This window comes from Temnothorax longispinosus, chromosome 11 (assembly GCF_030848805.1).
Source record: "Temnothorax longispinosus isolate EJ_2023e chromosome 11, Tlon_JGU_v1, whole genome shotgun sequence".
NCBI classification, from domain to species: domain Eukaryota; kingdom Metazoa; phylum Arthropoda; class Insecta; order Hymenoptera; family Formicidae; genus Temnothorax; species Temnothorax longispinosus.
The window spans coordinates 106,437-129,736 of NC_092368.1; the positions used below are offsets into that span (position 1 = coordinate 106,437).

The 23,300-nt window shown below is 41.0% G+C and overlaps 1 protein-coding gene across 4 annotated transcripts in view; it reads right to left on the minus strand.

Moving 5' to 3' along the window:
* The window catches only part of LOC139821681 (kin of IRRE-like protein 1), a 347,436-nt gene that overhangs the window by 46,579 nt on the left and 277,557 nt on the right, over window positions 1-23,300 (minus strand). For all 4 annotated transcript variants that reach the window (XM_071792913.1, XM_071792912.1, XM_071792915.1 and 1 more), the window contains 4 exons: window positions 14,913-15,023; window positions 4,236-4,326; window positions 3,978-4,090; window positions 932-1,098 (listed from right to left, as the gene is read on the minus strand). In XM_071792913.1, coding sequence (XP_071649014.1) covers window positions 932-1,098; window positions 3,978-4,090; window positions 4,236-4,326; window positions 14,913-15,023 — 482 coding nt within the window. The remainder of the gene's footprint in view (window positions 1-931; window positions 1,099-3,977; window positions 4,091-4,235; window positions 4,327-14,912; window positions 15,024-23,300) is intronic.

A 23,300-nucleotide genomic window follows, 5' to 3' on the forward strand; every position in this document is an offset into this window, starting at 1 on the left:
AATTGGCGCGAACAAGTGGCAATTTGGCGAGGAGAGATTGCCTTAACTATTTTGCATATCGGAGGGCTCTTACTCAGACAATAGATTTCTCTTCGATAAAACATCCCGGACAAATATCCTCTTACAAGCGTGCAGTGGATAAGGTTACTGGTTACTGATGTCCAAGCTATCACTATGAACGATGGACAACACATCTCGTGGCTCTCAGCATAGAATTTTTATCTATTGACTGTTTGTCTCACTGACTTGGAATTTTATTTTCTAAAATGCTGCGTGTAAAAATAATAAGTTACTAATCAAAATGTAATTAATGCGATTTCCGATTCAATCGAAAGATTTTTCAGCGCGTGAGAACTAGTTACGGGTATTTCTATACGACGTCGCAAAATACAGCCGAGCAAAATCCCTAAGCTTTATAAATGAAAGTTTGAAACAACCGAAATTGAGCCAGACAATGCGTTATCGCGTTATCTTTGCACCCGGTCTTTTTTAAACTCCTAGAGTCAGTGATGGCGATTAATTAACGAGGACCCGACTGGAGGATAATAAGCAGCTTACTCGTTAATTACATGCTTCTGAGCGCCATGGGAATTATGTGCGAATCGAATCGCGTTAAAACAACGTATTAGCAAATAGGTCCTGATCGCTCCTGATTAATCGAAGCGAATCGCAGGCGAGGGAAAGTTCGCGCCTCTGGGATTAGCCGCGCGCGCGAGTCCGGCGGTACCTTTCAGTGTTTCGCGAAAGCGCCGGAACAAAAATGGAAGTGACGAGCCGCGGAAGAAAGCGGGAAAAAGCGGCTTTTGTGCCGGGGGACAAAAGATACGGGATATACCCATGGTATAAGCCACAGGAGAGGGATAAGGAGCAGCTACTTCTAGGTCGAGGATTCGCGCAACCCGCTGTTATACTTCTTATTTTTCTTCCTTACCGTCGTGTGCTTCAGCTGTCTTCTCCGACCCTTGTACCAGGTTATCACCGCAGGTGGCCTTGAACCAGCGGTCTCGCACTCCACGTCATACCGCTTCCCCGCTAGGAGGGACTCGTTGCCGATTACTTCCCTACCCAGTCTTCTTATGATCACAGATAAAGGTTTCACTAAAAAAAAGCGATGTAAACTTTGACGGCATTGTTCTGCTACGTCACATCCAAGTACTAAATTCTTACATCGGACTTTGTCAGCATATTCCATTAGGTACTTGGTAAAATCTGATCAAATATTTTAAGAATATTCCATATATTAAAATTTATAATATAATATATACGTGAAATTGAAGCGAAGCGTCGATGAAAATACTCACAAATTATTAACATTTAATCAGAAACCAAATTAATCAATTATTTAAAAAATTTTTAATATTAATTAAATTAATTATTGTATGTGTGATATTATTGCGCATATTATACATAAAAATTTCATTTCCTTCAATGATTTGTTAGGAAATTATTTCCTAATAAAAGCATTTTTTAGGAAATTTTCTACGTGATAAATATTTTATAAATTTTAATTAAATTAAATTTGAAATACTAATGTGTAAGAACTGATCTGCTTTGAAGCTTTCTAATAATAATATAAATATAAATATAGATAAATGTGTACAAACATAAAAAAGCTTGACATTTTTTATTTTTAATGAAAACTGTGTTCTCTGCCTTAAGGAATTAAAAATATGACCGATAAAAATATGAGAGCTCTAGCTACGGTCGTGTCAAATCGCTAAAATGGATCTCATGTTATAAAATGATAAATTGCCGACCTGCAACCACCCTTCACTTCTGGATAAAGCTTCGGTATATCGTATCAGTTGCGCACCACGTGGAAACAATTGCGTAAGTTAAACAAATATTTTCGACGTTGTTCGAGTGGTCGCATTTAACGAACATTTATTCGGCAAATATTTTTGCGCAAAGAATGAATATTTAGTCATATACGTATATACGATATGCGGTATCGTCTCCCCGGGTAATCAAGTGTTCACATCGCCAACCTTCGCAATTATTGTTTCTGAATTTCTGATCTAATATTAATTTGCTCTTTTCGTCAAGTCTCGTGTTTGCGTACGCATGTATGCGTGTACGCTGAAAAACTGCACCGTCCTAAATTTTACTCGCGAAGTGACGATGGTTCTGACGGCCAATAAATCCAAGTTTCCAATTCGTCGGTGTCGACACTAGATACAATTCGTTCATTCGTGAAATATGAAAACTGTGTATAGAGATTTCCATACGCTGTTTGCGATACACTTACTCCGATAATACTAGCATGTATTCGTTATTCATTATCTTTATGTTACCGTCCTTATTACTAGTAAATTGTTTACATATTGACGCGGCGTTTACATGGACGCTAAATATTTATTACTCCATTTACGTAATTGAGCAATTTATTTTAGTGAAACGGTGTGCTATTTTTCGTAGAAATAAATATCCGATAGATACAAAAATCGGACGATTCTATTAGAATTAGTTATAAAATTAGCATTTTAGACGTTCGTGTAAAATATAAATTTATACATTTATTAAGTAACGGTATTATATATAAAACGCGAGATTACAACAAATATAACAATATGGAATGCGCGCGCGGTATAACATACCTAAATAAGTATGGTGCTATTAAAGGAATAATCTTAACCCGATAATATTTGTAATTTAAAGTTTATAATCAACTTTTAAAGCTGATAAGTTTAAGCACACTAATGCGTCGGTCGATGCAGCAATCTCGCAATTGATGTGCGCTGCCCCAAAGCGTTGAGTGCAAGAGGATGCGCTGTTTGTTCGAAATACGATTTTTAATTTTTATTTCACGGGGAATAAAATAAAACGGCAGAATAAATACGCATTGGATGCGCAGGCACTTTGCCGAAGTAACAAAAATCAAAGAGCGTTCATCATTTAGGGTAGATCCCGGCTCGTTCCACTTCTTTCATCATGGATTTCCTCTCTGATCGTTTCAATCTGTAATTTTTTTATTCGCCGCTATGATGGGGTCGCTCTTCGCTCATCGATAACCGGCCTGCAATTTCGTTAGTAGCTTCGACGAAAATCCGATGATTTTTGGAAGACCTGATTATTGGGCGCGTATCGATCACCGTCTCTCCGTATGGTCCTCGATATTCTCCCGTGGAAAAGCGAAATTCCTGCTTCCATAATACACGCGTAAAAAGGAGCAAGACTGATGGAATCCTTATGAGAACGTCGGTGATGGATAACGGTCTAATCGAATCAAGGGCCAGCAATCGAATCGTCCTGACCGATAACGATCGGGAGGGAAAGGTTCGCGGAAAATGGTAGCGAATCGGCTCGCGCGATACAAAAATCCCATCGTGTCGCAGACTTGACGCGATCGTTGGATAAGGCACGACGCGAGATAAGATCCCACTCGCCAATTTTTCGGTTTAGTACGAAAATTAGGGCCGTCACCTTATTCCTATTCTACACCTCGCCCTAAACCCGCCCTAGGCGGGTTAACGAAGAATTCTAATTTCGGAGGAGCCTAGAGGATGTAGTCTGCCTTTCATGCTTCTTCTCTCGCTCCTTCTCAGGAGAGAAAAGGAATGAGAAGAAGAAGCAGGGGGACGAACGAACCGGGTGGGACCGGAGGGTGAATTTAATATATTTCTCGTCTTATCTCGCCTTATCTTCCCTTAAAGGCGACTCGCCAGCGGCGAGAGAGCAAAGGATGTTGGCCCACTTTTGGTGTCTCGTAGATTTTATCGTTAATGCGAGACAAGATAGGCTCAGAGGCGAAGCCTCTGATTTGTTGGCCGCGTGATAAGAATTTATATTTTCCATCTTTCCTTTCATTACTTGTACTCTTGTCCTTTTAATAAAAATATTCGGCTGTTATAGATGACCACGAGAGAAACGCAAATTTGTGTTGTGCAAATATGTTTCCACGTGGATATTTCCTTTCGCGTAGATAAGAATATTGTTCTATTTAAATCTATGCAACAGAAATATTTAGATTCACTTACAATTGAGGTCCAGGGAAATCGATGTCTCCTTCGGATCCACCAAGTCCGTGTTGCGCGCTTCGCAGGTAAAGTTTGAACCGAGGTCAGAGCGATTGATGGGCTGTAGCGTTAATCTGTAAGTGTTAGAACAAGTTACACATATATAAATACATATATAAAACTAATCCGTGTGAGAAGTCATTATAAGAGAAAGATTTTCTACGTAATATTATATATACAAATATCTATGGGAAAATACGATGAAAGAAATTATCCTACCTATTCTCGATTACATCTCCAGCATTATTTTCGTATTCCTCGTCTTTCACTCGGCCGTTTATGAGCCATCTAACCATTGGTTGTGGCTTACCTGCAATAAACAAGACATTAATTTTATTTTAGATTTTATAATTGTGTTATCTAAGAAAATATTTGATCTAGTTCGTTGCAAGAATTTCGCTAGTTGGCACATCCTTCGTAGTTACCCTCCAGAATTAATTACCTTCTGTAAGAGTTCTCTGTGTGCAATAGCTATCCTTGTAACTATCATTCAGAGTCGAAAAACGAGCGAGGGATGACGCAGCGATGTGCGCTCGCGGCAAGCGTTCGTCAGAGACCGGTGAAGATCGTATGCACGGTGCAACGAGCTTTGCCGAGGCTACTAAGCGGTAGACGAGTTCTCGGGAACTTTTAAATTAGCCAATACACCTCCTCCCTGTCCTCTCGGAGCTTTCGGTGCCGGTATGCCAAGCAAAAACTAGGAGACTTCGGTCTCGAAGCGTTCGATAACTGCAAGTTATACATAGGTTGCTGCGCGCACCGACATGGACGTGGGCGAATAAATACGGGTTGTACAACAGGTCGGAATATGCGGCGGAAACGATCAAAGCAATTGAAAAATTAAAAACGAGATTACACGGCCGACCCACGGGGTTCAGGTTCTCTCTCGAAAGATCGAAATGAAGTATGCGCGAAAGTAAACCCGGTTATATTGCTCGTCCATGCGTCTCCTGACTATGAAATTGTTTTTTTAACTTTTCACCTATTATCACTTAAAAATGTTTAAACAATATGTTTTTATTTTCTACAAATAAAGGGAGGAATTATTAATGGCGTTTCAACCGCGTTTTATCTAGCGAAGTAATATCTATTGATAAAAAGCAGAGAGAGAATCGATGCACACGGGGATATTAGATTTTTATATTATGAATTCATTAAATCTTTTAAACGACGAGAGGTACATGCGCTATAATATAGTTATCTTTTAACGATGCTGAAATATTAATGTTCACTTTAGTGTGATACGCATCCAATTAGAGTACCTTTATTTTAAATATATCGGGAGTAAAAGTGCTGATTTGACACTCGGAGATATCGGTGTTTTACCGTGATATTAGTTTTATCTTTGCGGGCTACGTCGCGCCAATATTTGTGCTACCTGGCCGGGGTTGTGGAACACGGACCGACGCCGACGATGTGATCAAGGGAGAACCATGTAACGAGAGTAACTGTGGCTTACGCCAGATACGAACGGAGGTATAATTCCTCTTACAGGAAATAGTGTCGGAACTCTGCGCAATCTCGCTTTGTTTCATACCTATTGAAAATGTATATTCAGTTCTCTAATTTTCTCTCTCCCTCTTTCTCTTTCTCGTAAAAATGGATTTTCATATAAATAATATATCATCCAAGTTACAATTCATTTTCATATCAAGCATCTAAAAATATTCTACAAATACAACATTATTAAATGCGCTATATTAATTCTATCGATTGACAATAAGGAGAATATGTACTATTTTATATTTAATTTTTTATATTTAAGACAAGTAATTTTTTAGATAATAAAACTTTCTTGAATCTTTGTTAGATTAAAATTTCCATAACTCTTTAAAGCAATTTGCATAGTAAATCATGTAATAACACTTATTTAGAAACAAAAATAGCGAAAAGAAATAGTAAAAATTGTCCAAGTTATAAGCCGTTGAAGCAAAATTCTTTTTTGACTAGAGTAAACGCCGATCATGTTTTTAGCTGAACCAGCAGTATAAAAGAGATCGTTGCAAGTACATCGTCTATCATCTGTACTTTTAGCGCGAGCCGCAGAAATTCATGTAGAGGCAGTATTGGTAAAGTGACGGCCATCAAAGGTTCGAATTTTCAAAACTGTGAAAAATGGATTTTATTTTGTTTATGAAAACCGTTATACATGTTTCCCATAATCCATCCAATACCACTGGACCACATATGTCCCAAGAAATATTTGAAAAATTTTATTGGAATTACAAATTTTATTAAGAACGAAAAAAAAGTACAATAAACAAAGATATATTTTATCGCAAATCATATAAATATTTTAATTTTAAAAAACTATCTCAATTTAATTTAATAGCAAAATAAATCTCTCTCTGGAATGTATACTTGATTGTGAGATTTAACACCATCATGTGATTATTTTTTTTAGATTATAGTTTTTAATTCTGTATGGAATTAAATATCGTTGTAGAAAACTTTTTTGATCCTGACTGTAGTGCTACAGTCAGACAAAAATCGCCGGAAAAAATGAACGAGAGCAATCCCTCGAGCCTCAGGAGTGCGGGAAAAATGTGCCATTCAAATGCCATCGTTTCATTGTTATTCACGGTAGCGTGCGGCACCGGAAACGCGGAAACACAATTTAATCAGGTCCGATGCAAAACATCGACGCGACACTTAAAATTGCAACCTGATCTTCAGCCGGAAAACACGACGCACATAGCCGATGTGGGAACGGCCTCTCGCCTAGATTAGTTCCATATCATTGTTATTCACGATGCCCGCCAATCCTGATTGCGTTTTAACCGTCTCGTTGGTTCTGATTCTCATCGCTCTCGTCTTCCGTTCCCTTTTCTTGTGCGCCGCCGCGCCGCTGCTCCGTCTAGCGAACGCCATATTGCCGTCTCTCGAAATTAATTCTATCATGTTTATTAGGTTTTATCTGAATCGCGACGGAAATGTAATAAATTTAAAAGAGAAAAGACTTTCTTGTGACTCCGTTTCTTGCATTTACAAATACCTCTCATCTTTACGCGTATTGGACATTTTTAAAATTTTAATTAACTTCCATGAAATTTGAATCGCGTTGAGATAAAAATGTGAAAGCGTCCTTTTTGACATATCAACAGCTTTTTCGTTTAAAAAATTAATCGCCCAAGCAAATTTTGTCCGAATGCCAATATATTCGAGATGTGTGATCAGATAACAATAATCTAAATCTATAAAATTACTGGACCTTTTAGAGAAGGGAGGAATTTCAAACGCAAAGCAGTTTTGAATGACAATTTTTGTTTTCGGATCGATTTCAAATGAAGAATTTTCGTCTTTCAAAGTTTTACTGACTGTCGAGAATCTACATTTCTCATCCACAGTATAGCTTCCATCCGAAAAGTCGGCAGTTCTTCATTCGCACAAAAAATACAGTTGTTCAAAACTGTCTTGTGCTCAAACCTGCCTCCGAAGTTTCCCGTAAATTTATAGCAACACTTGGAAATGTTTTCGTACAAACGAGTATTTTATTACAAGAGTACGGCGTACGAGGATGGTGGACTGTAATTTTCCAAGTATCTGTTTACGCGTTTTGTTTTACGCTGCGTAATAATCTATAATAACGTATAGTTGCGCATGTGAAAGACTTCGGTCTCATCGCTGCTAATTATATACACAAATCGCGCAATCTCGCCACATAAGGAAATTCCCGGAGGAAGAAGAAAAAGTGAGGAAAAAAGCAGGAAGGAGGAGGAAAAAGGAACGGAATAGCCCCCATTCGTCCGCGGAGTGCTGTACGCTTAATTCGACGGTAAGCATTTTTCAGTGAGCAGACGGCGCGTTATAACGACACAGCGGTTCCACTTAATTCGTAAGCTCAGCCGCTCGTTTGCATGAGTACTTAGGGATGAGCGAGAGGTCGGTCGTCGACCGTGGTGGTTGAGCCGAATAACGGTGATGGTCGCGAGGGTAAGATCTTGGCGCGCCCCTGGCGTTGACTTTAACCACTCGGACTACATTCAAACCCCAACCTCCGACTTCCGCTCACCTCCCGACCGATACGACATTGGAGGCGACGCGACGCGACGCGACGCGCACCCTCACCCCCGCCACTCGTTTCCCTCGAATCTGGCGACAACTGGTGTGCTATCTGCGCTGTGCGGAGCGACAGAGGGAGAACACTAAAGTGCGGATTTTAATCCGCGGATACCGGACGATATCTTGAGGGATTAAGACCTGGGTCCACAAGCGCCTGGGTCGGCATCTAACAAGTTTTGGTTCGAACTCCGCTTAAAGCAAATACCTACTACGTCGAGTACTCGGCGAATCCTCTCGGCAGACTCAGCTCCTTTACCCCTGCCACCGTCGACCCCTGTCTCGTCATGATTTAGAGAAGACTCCTTGTTTGATTAAAACCGATCGTGATACTTTTCTCGCATAGCATCTTCGCGGCGATCTCACGATCAGTAGCTGCATGTATTAGATGCCTTTTCTCGTAAATTGCAGAGGCGTTTAACATAATAATATAAAGACGTCATTGTATTCATAGTGATCGGGGCATAAAAGTTTAGAAAAGCGTGCGCTATATAGAAACGAAATATTTCGCAAGGAAGTCTGCGAATCGGGGAATGTTTTTCCTATCGAGAGAAAGCGGTAAAAAAAGGTATTACGGAAATATAAAAGCAGCGATACGTAGGGAGATTTTTGCGTCTTCGGCTCGCGGAACCAATAGCTACGGTTATTACGCCTCCAATATCAATATTTTCGTCGTTCCCGTGATATCCGGGGTTTTATCGACTGTTGCATTATTGAATGCTGGATTTTCCATCGCTGGATATTCCCGAAACGTGCAATGTAGACATTCTGGGAGCGCGAGTTCGTACAATTATGTCGCATACCGATTACGCTAAAGCCGGCGAATTACTTACGGTCATAAACTGCAGCCGTTCATCGTCAGCAGTAAATTTTATTCGAGATTATGAGTCGAAGGAAATTTACGACGACATTTACGTGGACGTTTACGTGTGACATTTATATAGGTATGTATATGATCGGGGCTTTTTCTTATCGAACTCGCTTCGTCCTTATTCGACTGGCTAATCTTCCCAGTGCTTTCGGTGGAAGATTCTGTACTTAAATATTGCACTAGTTGTATCGTTTTTTATTTTGCGTTTGCATCTCCAGCCAGCAAAACCAGCATTATCTCGTATTTTCATTTATCGCGCCATATCTTATTTTCGATTGGAACTTTCGCGATTTACGAGTTTTCCGGTTACGTGCTCGCCCCCTCTCCTTACCCCTCCTTACCCATCCCTCCCAGAACTGGATTATGTTTTCCGATTCCCCCCACGGAGATGCGCTATCATATTCGAATCGTGGCGCCGATAGTTCTCCCGGTCTACCGGCCGACCAATATCGATTTCCGCAGTAAAAACTCTCCGCGGTGTCCGACGAATATTTCCTATGGTTTCGCATTGCAAAAAATTCCTTCGCCGATGCTCTCCCTTGTTGGCGCGCGTTCTTATCATCCTCTGGCATTTGATTTCAATACCACGGCGCAATGAATTTTTACAATCGAGCGCTGCCCCGCACGGATGTACCGTACGGAAACGTGCCCCAGCTGAAATTCGACTCTTTCCGAGACAATAAACGGGAACAATGTATCAACGTATATAGTTAATATTATTGTATTAATCCTGTAAATACAGCGACATTTTGGACAATGTTTACAGAAACCGCGCGCGCATTTAAATAAAACATTCATTTCTAATATAAATGACTATCACAGCAATCTACTAGAATGGCAAATATTTAATAATTGGTATAAATTAGATTATAATTATCTGCGGTCAGAGAATCAATTTAATTCAATGTTTAATTATGCAATTACAGTAATTACGCCGCTTGTACGCGCTTTTGTGGTGCATCGGCTCCGGAAAATTCGCGACGTTCACCGCGATGTGTCGCATCGGAGATTAGGGGGAGAATAAATGCGTATTTGTTTTATCTTCGAGCTACGTACTCGATAAACGGAGCAGTTTATACGTACGCTCCGAGGAAATAGGGAAAGTGTTTTGCAGGGTTGTATAGTCGAAAAATTTTAGACTTTTACAGGACTGGCGAGAGAAACATTCGTTTGTTTCACACAGAAACACAGGTAAACGGGAATGATATCGGAATATAAACCGGCTGACTACTGGATGTCTATTGCTACAATAGACAATACCTGCAGAAAACTGACGACTAATCATTACATGCACAATTTGCAGATATAGAAAAAAATCTGCAATGTGAATAGTTGGTAGCAATTTATCTGCAATCTTATAGTTTTATCACGCAATGCGCGAACCAACTTCCACCTATATGGAGAGAGAGGGAGAGAGAGAGAGAGAGGGGGGAGAGAGAGAGAGAGGGAGGAGAGAGAGAGAAAGAGAGAGGGAGAGAGAGAGAGAGAGAGAGAGAGAGAGAGAGAGAGAGAGAGAGAGAGAGAGAGAGAGAGAGAGAGAGAGAGAGAGAGAGAGAGAGAGAGAGAGAGAGAGAGAGAGAGAGAGAGAGAGAGAGAGAGAGAGAGAGAGAGAGCTACACATTATTTTAACTAATAAAACCAAATAATATCAACGGAATAAGAAATGTATTGTATATATGTATAGCGTGACTTAAGAGAACACGGCTGCATTATAAATATAAAATATAAATACAAAAACAACGGAAAGAACACGATCTTGATATCCTGCTAGATACGTGGAAAATTGCATATTCGGCAGCGTAAAATTGCATTTAATTGTATGCGTCGGTCAACAATCGCCGGAATCTTCCTCTCTCTTCCAACTTGAATCGGAAATCAAATTCGATATCTCAATTTTCGTCACGCGCTTGTCGCCAGGTTGCTGGGATTAACGGACGCTTCGAGAAACGTTATATTCCAAAGAGTTATTGTCTCTCCCGCGGGTCTCATCGGTGGAAAAATTATTTTTCCTCGGTTTGCGTCTCTTCTCTTTCTTCTCTTTTGAGGTAGCAGCGAAAACAAGCTATTCTGTAATCGCATCTTCGATGCCGTTTCTTTCCTTGCTTGCGATAATCGTTTCTTCATTTTCGGCGGACGGTTTTCGAGATGTGACTGGAATATCTTGGAGCGGTGGAGCGAAGACGCGATTCGAGACTCTCATCAAGGTTGTACCCTTAAATTCAAGCGCCGCTGTCGACCGGTAATCATCCGCGATATAAGAATTTATACGTGCCGCGAGGGGGTGAATTCTCCTTGCGTCCATCCGACGCCGACGCGACGGGTGGATGGAAATGTGGCGTGAAGAAGGGCGAAGGACTTCCTTCCTTTACGTGCGTATATACATCCTCTATGGAAGAACCCTCGATTCTTTCTGGGCACGAAGTCAAGTAATTGGCAATAAATTCTGGGCGCGGAGCGAGTCGTAAAATTTTCTCGCCGGCATTGTCATAAATTATAGATAACGCGGATACATCCTCTACGTAAAGAGAGTTAGGCGTGCTTGTAAATCCCTAATTGTAACAGAATGCTCGAGAGAAATATATAATTGTGCCATGTTCTCATTACATCATGGTTCTTTCCGGTATCGCGTCCACGAAAAAAAAAAAACTGTAACGAACGATACTCTGGAAGGTTATTTTCTTCTAATTAACTTTTGTGTAAATTAAAAAAATCAATGTTAAAAGAGTAATATCTCGCGTTAATATCTTCTTGATGACGGACACATTCGCCCGCGTGTAGATATTCGCGTGACTTACTCGAAAACTTATTTATACACGCAGCGGTGGTATTACCGATCGATCTTCGTTTAAATGGTGTGGCAAACTCGAAAATGATGAGCGCGATATTAAATTCCCATTTTTATTACATCAACGTTAACATAGCGCGCCGCTTAATTACGCGGCACATGGTGTTGTTTTTACAAGACGGCGCGGCGGCCGAATTACGCGAGAGAGAGAGAGAGAGAGAGAGAGAGAGAGAGAGAGAGAGAGAGAGAGAGAGAGAGAGAGATTCGCGCGGCTCCCGTTTTCAGAGTTCGCGTCGCGCAGTTGTTCCAGGTTTCAGGCACCGCGTACCTCGCTTTATGAAGATTAGATCCGTCCGGGGCGTATCCCACACGCGTGTCGCACAAGTCCCGGACAATTTTCTAGCACGGATAGACACGGATAACCGCGTGTCGTAAAGGTAACGAGCAGCGGAACGGCAAACGTCCCACGGCTGGGCGCGTTTACAACAGAACTGTAATTTTCGAAAATTCGATAGAAATGTAGCTCGTCATTATGAGAGGAGAGCGAAAGTATACGCAAGCGAACGCGCGTCGATTATGATACCGCTACGATATCTGTTTTCGGCATTTTGATAACTACGCGAATTACGCACGTTCGCTCGCGCAAAAAAGGCTCCTGCGGAGCGGAATGTCACATGTCAGCCTGTCACTTACAACCGGGAACGTCGTCCGATTGTTTTAACAAGCGAGTTTTTAATTTTAAATAAAAACATGACTCCTCTCTCTCTCTCTTTCTCTCTCTTTCGCCGCCATCCGCGCTTTGTTGTCTGACTGGCAAAAGATCGCTTGACATTTAATGCTCGTATTATACTCGTCTCGTGCACTCTATACGTCGCAGCCATGAATCGGATCAAAATTCGCCACGAGTTTCAAACGATTTAAAAGCGAAAAAGAAGATGGAGAAAAAAGAGAAGAAAATGTCACCTCTCGTTCCGCCAGCCGTGATACTTGATCGCGAGAGATCGATTTCACTCCTGCTCCTTTGTAAGCGTTATTTACAATTAAATTAAAACGCTGGATTCGCGTCCGGCGGATGAAGTCTTCGGGAGCGCGACGCCGAATGTATTGTTAAGGATAAGCCAATCTTCTCGATATTCAATTTATACGCCGCAATGCGTTTGATCGATGCGCAGCGTGAATGCAATTCCCATCGAATCTGCATACGGCAATATTCCCTTGGCTTTGTATATTTCAATATATGTACACACACACATACACGTCCGCCGAAACGTGGAACTTGCGATGAACAAGGGCACCGAATCCGCCGTTATCCATTGCCTGTATTTGGCAACGATAACTAATACGACTGCTCGAGGCGATTCTAATAGCGAGATTCATCTCCTCTCGCGGTAACGAAGCCGACCAATATCTTCCTTCTTTTTGCTTTCACTTTCTGCCGTTTTTGTTTTGTTTCCGCTTTTAACGAAACGAGAAGGATGGACAATATATCGTGATGTATAACGCTGTTCATCGATGAACGGACGTTTCGATAGGAATTTGCCGTTGACAGATTACATCGGTTCAACATATTTGTGTAATTCCGTAATAAAAAGAAATAGGTTCGATTCAGCATCGTTGCGATAAATAAGTTATAATAAAATAATATATTGGAAGTAATCAAAGAATATACCTAAATCAACGTAACTTAATTACGAAATAATTAAAATATAATTAAAGTTTCATTCATATAATAATTCCGATATAAATAACTGTGACGTAAACGTGACACTGCATAATAGTTTTTGATTTTAATTAATTTGTGAATCTAAATTGTTAAACGTTAACTCGCTGAAATCCTGACATTTTCATAAATCCGGTGTTTATCTTAAAAGTATGTCACGTTTTGATGAAAACAATTAAATAATGACGAGCAGAAGGGGACGGAGAGGGGGGAGAAGAGAGAGAGAGAGAGAGAGAGAGAGAGAGAGAGAGAGAAAAAGAGAGACATACAGCAGTAGTGAATATTCAAACAGCAGATGAGACTGCACTCGGCGCGATTCGAGTTTACCAAATTTTGTCGCGACGCGACTTAAGATCTTCAACGACACTTCATCCTCAGCATATTTCGGGAGGAAGGAGACCTCCGAGAAGGAGACCAGGAGGCGTACAGTGTTTAATCACAGTGAGAGCTCGAAGGACGTCTCCGTAAGAGAACGACGGACATTGAAAACGAGCGGCAACCAGGTTGAACCCCACGAAGTAGGGGCAGGGTTGGAAATAATCTTTTAAGGCGGCCCGAAGAAGTTGCCGCAGTTATAAACAGAAATTTAGATCCAGTTGCTAAAGTAAACAGCGGGGAGCGTCGCTCGAGTGCTCCCTGTCCCATTCCATCTCTTTTCAGTTTCTCTCGCCTCCGTTGGTCCTCGATCCACGCACCAATCTAGGTAACCCCGAGGATACCCCGCACTCAACTGCGGGGATAGAGAGAGAAAGAGAGAGAGAGGGGGGAGGGGAGAACGGCCATCCTCGCGTTTCACTGAACTTTTCACTTAGCCACGGTCGCCGATAAAAAGTTGGCTGATCTAATAACCGGCGACACACCAGTGACTCCAACCACGATCGAAGTTTCTCAAACGATTTCGCGGTGAGGTTGCCGCAAGCGACAACTCTCAAAAATGTGCCGCGTGTGACCTAGGCGGGACTCGATGGAAAAAGGGGAGATCTTACTTCGCCGCGAGTTTTCCAGATGGGACGGGAAAGAATTTTATTCCCGATGATGTCAAAAAGAAAGAGAAAGAAAGAAAAAGGGGGAGGGAGAGAGAGAGAGAGAGAGAGAGAGAGAGAGAGAGAGAGAGAGAGAGAGAGAGAGGGGAGGGGGAGAGATAGAGCATGCGGTGGAAATTTGCTGATTTATTCTCGGAAGGTTTCCTCGGAAATACGTACATCATCCCTTTCGGCGCGTATATCAAATGTCGGTCGTACAAACTTGTCTTAATCTTCAATCACCCATAATTTAAAAACTGACTGATTACGTTCTTTCTTTTATTTTTAAGGACAATTTTAAGTTAATCGACAAGCTCATAAACATAAAATAGCTTGCTGGGATATCCTGTATAGATAAGTGTAGATGTGTCGCAACAGAGTTAGCGGGGCAGTTTTTCGGCGTATACATATTATATAATTGTATTTTGTGCTAGCTTACCACCCGTGACGCGACACGTGAGATAGGGTGTATCGCCTTCCTCATAAGGGCCAGCTGTGCCGTTCAAGATGCGGCCCCATCGATCCAAAATGGTTGGCTGCTCCGGTGGAACTGAAATAGAAAAGAAAATTTGTATAAGGTCTAGTTCCAGAAATAAAAAAATTAAATTATAATAATTTCGTAATTTATTGCATATCCCCGCAGGGATAAATTAAATTATAATAATTATACTTATTTTTATTATACCTATATAATAAAATATAAAATATATATTTATCCTTTTATATATTATATATTGTTATATATATAATAATATTATATTAATGTATATATATATGGCTACATAAAATATTATTATTATTATTGTCTTCTATATCTCCTACGAGAACATTATTTTAGCACAATAAAATTAATATAGTAAACAAATCAATAAAACTTAAATATCAAATAATTACAAGATAGAGAAATGTAATTAAAGATGTCAAATCAGTAAAAATAACTTTTTGAACAAATTGTTTATTATTTGGTGGGTTAATTGATCATTTCACTATATTTAAATGCGTGACGTAACTTTTGTAGGATTTTGGTTGCTTTCACGAGTCGTATAGGCCTTATTAAGGTTTTACAAGAGTAGCTAGCGCTTGGACACAGCGTGGATATCAAAGATATTTATGTCACTTGAGTTATGCATTTAGCCGTCACTGGCTTCCTGCTTTGCTTCATTGTATTTGGAACAAATTCAGCGTACCTGCAATGGGATACGTGCTTGGGTATCGGCTACACCGGCGTGTAGCTATGATCGTTCACGGATTAAGCGCAGCGATATTTTTTCGCGGAATATTCGCTCTCGCGAAATCGAAGCGGAGTCGGATAAACCGGCCAGGATATTTCTCTTGCTTTTTTCATTATTTTGGAAGTTACGCGCATACGTCGAACGTATCCGGCATTTTATCAACGAGGTTGGTGGCACTCGCTCTTCTCTCTTTCTTCTCTGCTCTCCTATACCGCTACAAATCGCGTTTCTCTCCCCCTCTTTCTCCTGTCCTTTGGTCATTTCCCTGCTCTTTTAGATCTTTTTCGTAAATTATTGCGTAAATTGCGGCCTTAGGTAAAGCGTCTCGACTCCTGTTTGCTATTGCGGAGTGATTTTCGGCAACCGTAATCACGTGGATGTATATATCAACGTTTTATCGATTTTTTTTTAATTTAAAAAGTCAGTGCTCCGGTATTTTCAAAGTACGCAGTTCTCGACTAGGTAGAATATTGCTACTCGATATATCGGCTGAAGGATCTACGGGTGAGTTTACTCGACACTGCGAATCCTGCGTTTAACGATATGTGTATACGAGAACGTACACCAGCCACTCTGACGCGGCCTTTTCTCCCTTGAAACCTCCCCCGCACGTTTGCCGTACGATATTTGCTAGAAAGAGAAGTATGCGTATATCTATTGAACTGTGAAATATTCAACGCAGATTTCACAGTTCGTAGTACCGACTGGAGTTTTTTTTTTACGAGCAATCCTAGGGCCGCTCGGCCGACTCGAGCCTTAAAAAAAATTGTTTAAACGGAGAGTACTCTCGCGTTTATGGCATGCTGTGATCTCAGCATCAGCAAGCCATAAATGAGTGATACGCGCGTTAGCCTATAGCCGAATAAATGTTTGTATAATTAAATATGATATGTGTAACGTGTGTCGATTTGATATATATAATTGCCCGCTAATAATTACCTTGTCTACTCATCTATAAGAAAATTTTTTTGCGATGTTTACGTCGAAATGTACGCCGCTCTCGTGGCTGTACGTGCACTCCGACAAAAATCCCCGAAATAGCTCGAGAATCTTCGTACCGCGTTAAGGAAAATTTCGCGTTAAAGAAAAACACGATCGCGGGAGGAGGTTAAGCACGAATTTAGTTTTTCTAATTGTAAGTAACAGTGACGACCAGCGTGAGCGCCAAGCAGATCATCGCGGAAAACGATCAAAAATCCGTGTATGATAACGCATGGTTCTCCGACGGAGGCATTTAATCAAACGTTCTTCTCGCGTTCCGACAAATTGAATTTTGGAGCATCCACCGTAACATCCTCCCGCCAACACCTCGGTGGCTGGCCCGAGAGTGAGCCTTTTCTCCTCTTTTCCCGTCTTCTTCATCCGGCCGTATCCCTTTGCCGTTCTCCCGCTCTCCTGCTTTCCCACTCTTTTCAGCCATCTCCTCTTCTCTCGTGATGGCGCAACGCCGCGATGAAATTTTCTCCCTATCCGCCGTTTCACCTGCCGGAACGTACCTGTAAAGTATTCACGAGGATTTATGGCCGCTTTTCAATCCATAATCGGGGTATACCCCGGGTGGAAAATAAAGCGTCATCCATCGTGGCCACGCACGTCAGCGTGCCAATCAATCGATGCCCGGCGCGTCTCTCGGTCTCACTCTCTCTTCATTTTTTTTATCTTCTCTATTTTGGTGCACACTCTCGTCTCGTCCTTTTATTTTCAACGCCGTGGCTCGAAATTTCACTCTGGTTTCCTGGTCGCTCTACTCTTCTTTTTGATCTCTTCATCTTTTTTTTTATTTTTATTTTATTTTTCTCCTTGCAGACAGCCTTGGGAGAGGCTCGGAATGGAAAGGGAACGTCGGGGAGATATCACTGTAGAATTTTCGCATGGAAAACGCCTCGCAGAAAGCCCCTTGTGTTAAGCTCGTTTGACGCTGCGCGCGCACGGACTAAGCTTCGGGCGTAGATTAATTAAATCCGCATCAAAGTCGATGCGCGAGAGCGTGCGAATTGCTTTCCTCGATGTTGCTATTCGTTTCCAATTCATTTTCTTCAAGTGCGTCCTCGTCCTTCCCTTTAGAATCGCGCTCGTTATTTATAAAATCGTAATTTTAGATATCCCATCGAGTGTATATTCTTACCTCGTAATTACGTTTTATAATATGAAAGGTGAAGATAAATTACGTAAATTACGTAAACTACGGTAAATTATTCTACGCGCAATATATCAGAATTCGTACCAAATTGCTTGAAACGCAACTTGAATCCACGTTCCATAATTATATCACTTTATATGAATAATTTCAAATTTCTCAATGCTTTATCAAATAGTTTTTGTAAAATCTAAAAGTGTAATTAAAATTAAATTGCTATAAAAGTAACAACGCATAATGATATTACAGAATTCTGATTTATATTGATATTAATATTAATATAATTAAATATTATTAATGTTAACTATATAATGTTGTAAAATTAACGTTCTAGATTTAATCGACTGCGCGGTTAAAGGAAGGATCAATGTCCTTCTTCCAAATTGCGCGTAACGCAACCGATATACGTAATAACAATTAAACGTCACATTTGGATGACGATGCGGCGAGCATGGTAATGTTCGCGTAACATTTAATGACATCGCCGATAATTTAGTCCAATTTACTTCGAAAAGCTGCGTATCCGGGTAAATTAAATGAGGATCATAGCATGTCGTGCATCATCCGATCTGCGACGATCCGCGACGGGCGACGACACCCCGGAGAGCTTAATTTCTACGAGACTCTGGGGGCGATATTTCGTTGGACTTTTGCGCGACCACGGCACACCTATATATATTTTCTCTCTGCTCTTTAATCCAGGATCCATCTCGATCACTTGGCAATCTCTCTATAAAAGCCGAGAAGATTATTTATTGAACCTGAGACTACGCTAACGTCAAAATAGAGACCATATCCGCGATAAATAAATCGGAAATCAAGAGAAACGTTTATTTTGTTTTTTGACAGAAAAAAATAAATAAAATAAATATTTTAAAGTTTGATATCTTAAATCGACATATTCTTATAAAATATAGATCTTTGTTAAAATTCTTTCTAAGGTAAGACATGTTTGTTTAAAAAAAATGAAAAATTCCTTCATTTTGTTTTAATAGAAATTTGAGTAAGTTGGCGATATATTTGTATTTGACATATATAGATTACTTCCTTCTGTGATTCGCAACATAAAAAAATTGTTCTCAACTGATTAGCTTAAGTTATCGAATGTGTATCTTTTCAACAGGTATGAAATAAGACATTAATATTGTGTGACAAGTTTCAATATATTTTTATCTCATGTCCCGGATTGACGCAAATCCGGGAAGGTATAGAGACATTCGGCGAAATTATTCGTCAATCTGTAAAATCGCTTTTCGTGCGGACGCGAGAGAGGCATGAAATACACGGAATTTATTTGTTATAGATTTCATTATCGGATTTAACCAGTCGAGTGAAACGAAGTCAACGAAAAATCTAAAATTAAGCAATTAACCGTCACGACGTATTGCGACGTATTGCGAGGGAATGAAGTCATTCTTTATCGGAGTATCGCGTCGCGATGAATTGATGAAGCGAAAGGCGAAGGTACTAAAAGCCTGCATGATGGAGTTCTGAAAGAAAGCTAAATTTCATCTCGTTTATCGAGCAAAGCAGGCGTCTCATTTGATCACATAACAGGCATTACGTTCATTAATCGCTTGGAAGTGTTTCGGAGAGAGGGCAATATATCGTCGGGCAAAAGTATATATGTATTCTTTTACGTGTGTGTCACAGATATTTTCTTATAGGCCCTCGGAAAGATAAAGTATTAACAAGTTACATGTCAGACGTAATGCCAAATCATATATTAAACGTGTCGCATTTATGAAACTCGATTAAACTCGTCAAGTCACAAATGGTTAAGTTAATAAATACTGCGACGCGACGCGTGACGCTTTGATTCTGCACTTTCTTTAATTTTTTTATTTTTGCTTTTAATTAATAAAAATCTGAAAAAGCTAGAGATATATTTTTGTACGCGCGGTACCACACAGATTACCCTCTTCAGTATAACGTAAGATCGATACCCCGTGCACGATACTAATCGGGAGTTACACACGCGCGCGTGGGTGTAGATATCTCGGAGAAGCATCGCTCGCAGGCGAAACGTAATCGTAGAGTACGCCGGTAGTTACAGATACAACATCGCTTTAGAGATCGAAGTAGCCGTTCATTTCTGCAAATAGGAAGTCTAGTTTCGCGTGCAATGTCGTACACATGTAACAGTCCGCCTCTGCAAATATGGAGTTTCATTTGCCTGCGACGTTACGTATATGCATCTGCCTCTTAAATGTCTTGTATATGTATATATCCAGTTATCCATTGTTATACAAGTAACGTAGAATGCTATAAGGTCGACAAATAAATTTATTTCTCTATATTTCTGTTGCAAAATATCACGCCACGTTTTTAACCCGGTTCTTTTTTCCTCTCCGTAGATATTCACCATCGAATACTTGTGTATAAGGTAAATTAGTAGACAAAATCTGCTCTAATTACTGTTTCACGCGGTCAGAGTTTCGATCTGTTTGCGCGTACCTTGCTATCGTTATTTACGACAATTGAGAAGTTGTACGTTGAATGCTACTCGTTATCGTCACGACGAAGAGAGTTTTGAATTTCACGCTCTAGGTATCGAGTGGTATCGAGAACCGGGGCGGGGCCTGCTGAGGCCCGTGTGTGAAGTTAGTGGAAGAGATTGGGCACGACTGGATGGAAATTGTAATTACCAGTGGTAATCAATGGGCCGCGCTCAGATCGCGGCAATAATTTCAAGACCGGCTAGAAAACGGGCGGTTCTGTGTACTAGCGCGCATATGTCTACGTGCGAGGGTGGAAGAACCAAAGTGGCGCAGGCGTGTGCTCACCGCGATTTTAATTGAGTTAATTTTAAGCTCGCGGGCCACCGAGATACGGGCGGCTTCGCGTGCGCGCGAATAAAGCGCCGAAAAGAAAGATTTCGGCAGGCATTATACGGTCGCGTGCAGTTAAAAACATTTTTCCAGCAACATATCTTTTTTTTGTAACTGCTGGTATTCCACCTAAAATTTTCAAAATTGACTTACAGCACATTTTTTCTTGGCACACGGAAGTTACATTTTGCCTCGGGTATCTATCGAATTCGAGAATGCTTTCCGAAAAATTTACACGAGTTTTTCCCTGGTGTTGAGAGTAAATGCGTTCACATCCACAACTTTGTAAAAAGCAAGAAAATACGAAGAGTTAATAATTCATCGTTACGATATCAAAGACGATCATGAACTTGGCAATTCAACGAAACTACAATCAGCCGCATTCTCTTAAAATTGTAAAAATTGCGATAACGAGCTGGCGGCTGGTACTACGCATGTCCCAAATGGCCACGTGCAATCAAGTCGCGATTTTTATTACATTTTTTTCTGGACAAATTCATGGCGCGTAGAAACCAGCAAACACACACACACACACACACACATCACGCGAATGCACGGATCGGCAAAGAGAATATTCGTGATTTTTATCAAAGAAGGGTTTGCAATGTAAATGGAATGAATCCGCGTGAATAGTCGATTACAAAGTGTATGTGTATGATGTAATTAAAATTATTATTTTATTACGCGCGGTGTACGCGCGGTGAAATATCGTAAATTCAATGAAGCATAAAGCGTGGAGGATGTGTTTTAAAGATACAAATAAAGGATCATGATCGTGTTATTACGACGCGACTTTTAAACGGGAGCAATATTTCATCGCCGATAATCGGAATATTCCCCGATTAAGGAAACGGTTTTTGCTGAGGATATTTGCCACAGGAATGTATGAAATTGTTATACAGGGGTTGACCTACTGACCCGTAGGTTCAAGCAGATTGGTCGCGCGGTTATCGAGATTCCGGCTAACTCCCTATGGGGCAGATCGTACATCGAGATGGCATTCGCAGACGAAATTACGTGTCACAAAAATATTCGCTTATTATTCCGCCGCCCTCGGCACTCGAAAACGAATATTGCCACACATTTCCGAGAGATTATTTATCTTCCGCGCACGGAAACGATCTGCGCCCCGCCATTTCTTCCCGAATATATATCACTTACAGCTACACGAAGGCAACGATCAAGTGAAGATTGAAGAAACGTGGACGGGAAGTTAACGGATCGTTTGTCATGTTCCAGCTCGTTTTTCGTAAATTTTTGCGTCGCGGCGACGCGGACGGTCACGTTGAACGCGGAAATTCCAGCGGGATGGATGATTAATTGAAATCACTTCTCTCTCGGGATTTTTGCGAAACGGGATTTAATCGTGTATCTCGTTTTATAACTGTATTACGTTACACGGTGCATTAACCGCATAGGAATAAGCAGATTCCATCTCTCTCGTTTCTTTGTATTTTGTATTCACCGTCGTGCGGATTACCTTGTCATTTAACTGCATAACAATAGTACCGCGGCTCGCCGAGCGTGTTTCATTTCATTTCTTCCAAGCGCGACATGCGTATGCGAAAATTCTCTCCCGTCACATTTGCGGCACTTAAACGCGACGTGAACAGCGAGCTGACGTTATGTAAGCCGAATAAAGTTATCGATCGCGACACACAAGTGATGGAAAGTATAAATTATATATACGAGATGATGTGTAAAACATAGATCGAGAAAATGTTAGAGACGTAATGTGTAACATTCGCAAAATTGAACAAAAAGGATTGGTGAAACGAGTGGTATTGCTTCAATTCGTCGATAACAGATTCGTTTCATTTTTATTTATATTTTATGTGATTCGGCGCGCGGCGTCTTTCCGTTTCGAATCCAACATGCGTTATCTTGTCATATTGTTGCGCATTGTTTCTTCATCTTCGTTTGAACTCATGGTGATCGGGAAAGACGCGTGTTTCAGGTTGTCGTATGTCGTATCAAGGTCGTAACGTAAATTGTTATCGACAGGAATATCATTGCTCGCGCCCTCGCGGCGCGGGCGCGGGCGTGGGCGTACAGTATCGGTTAAGGCGACGTCGCTGGAGTGCAGGCGGCTAAATCGATTCTCAAGCAATTACCACCTACGTAACACGAGCGTTTGAACCGACGTGCTAAACAGGGACTGCGATTTCGTGCCATGAGATTCCCTCCTCTCCTTTTCCCCCGTTTATCGAGAAGCGAGCGTAAACGATTGAATCGGGCGTAAGTTTTTCCCCTTTTGAACGCAACGTGAAATAACAACGCGAACCGAGAAGACGTCCGACGGCAATTCTGCCGTAATGCTAAAGAGAAATCGGGCTGCGGTGGAAAGAGCGGGATCACGAAAACGCTGCTTCGCACGTCGACAAACTGGTCAACAAGTTAGAATCGGGAAGTTGCGATGTTGTTAGAGAAGGACATTCACAAAAGAGACAAGTTTTTCCGTTTATTCGTTGCTCGTAATGAGCGAAGTTGTGCGACTTTATAATACCACGACAATTAATATGCATCGCGATAGAATTCTAACTGAAGCCAAGCTCTTGATTTTCTCCGCTTTTCACCCTTTTCTACCGTTTTCTCATTCTTCGTCTCCGCGAGCCGATCGTCTTCGC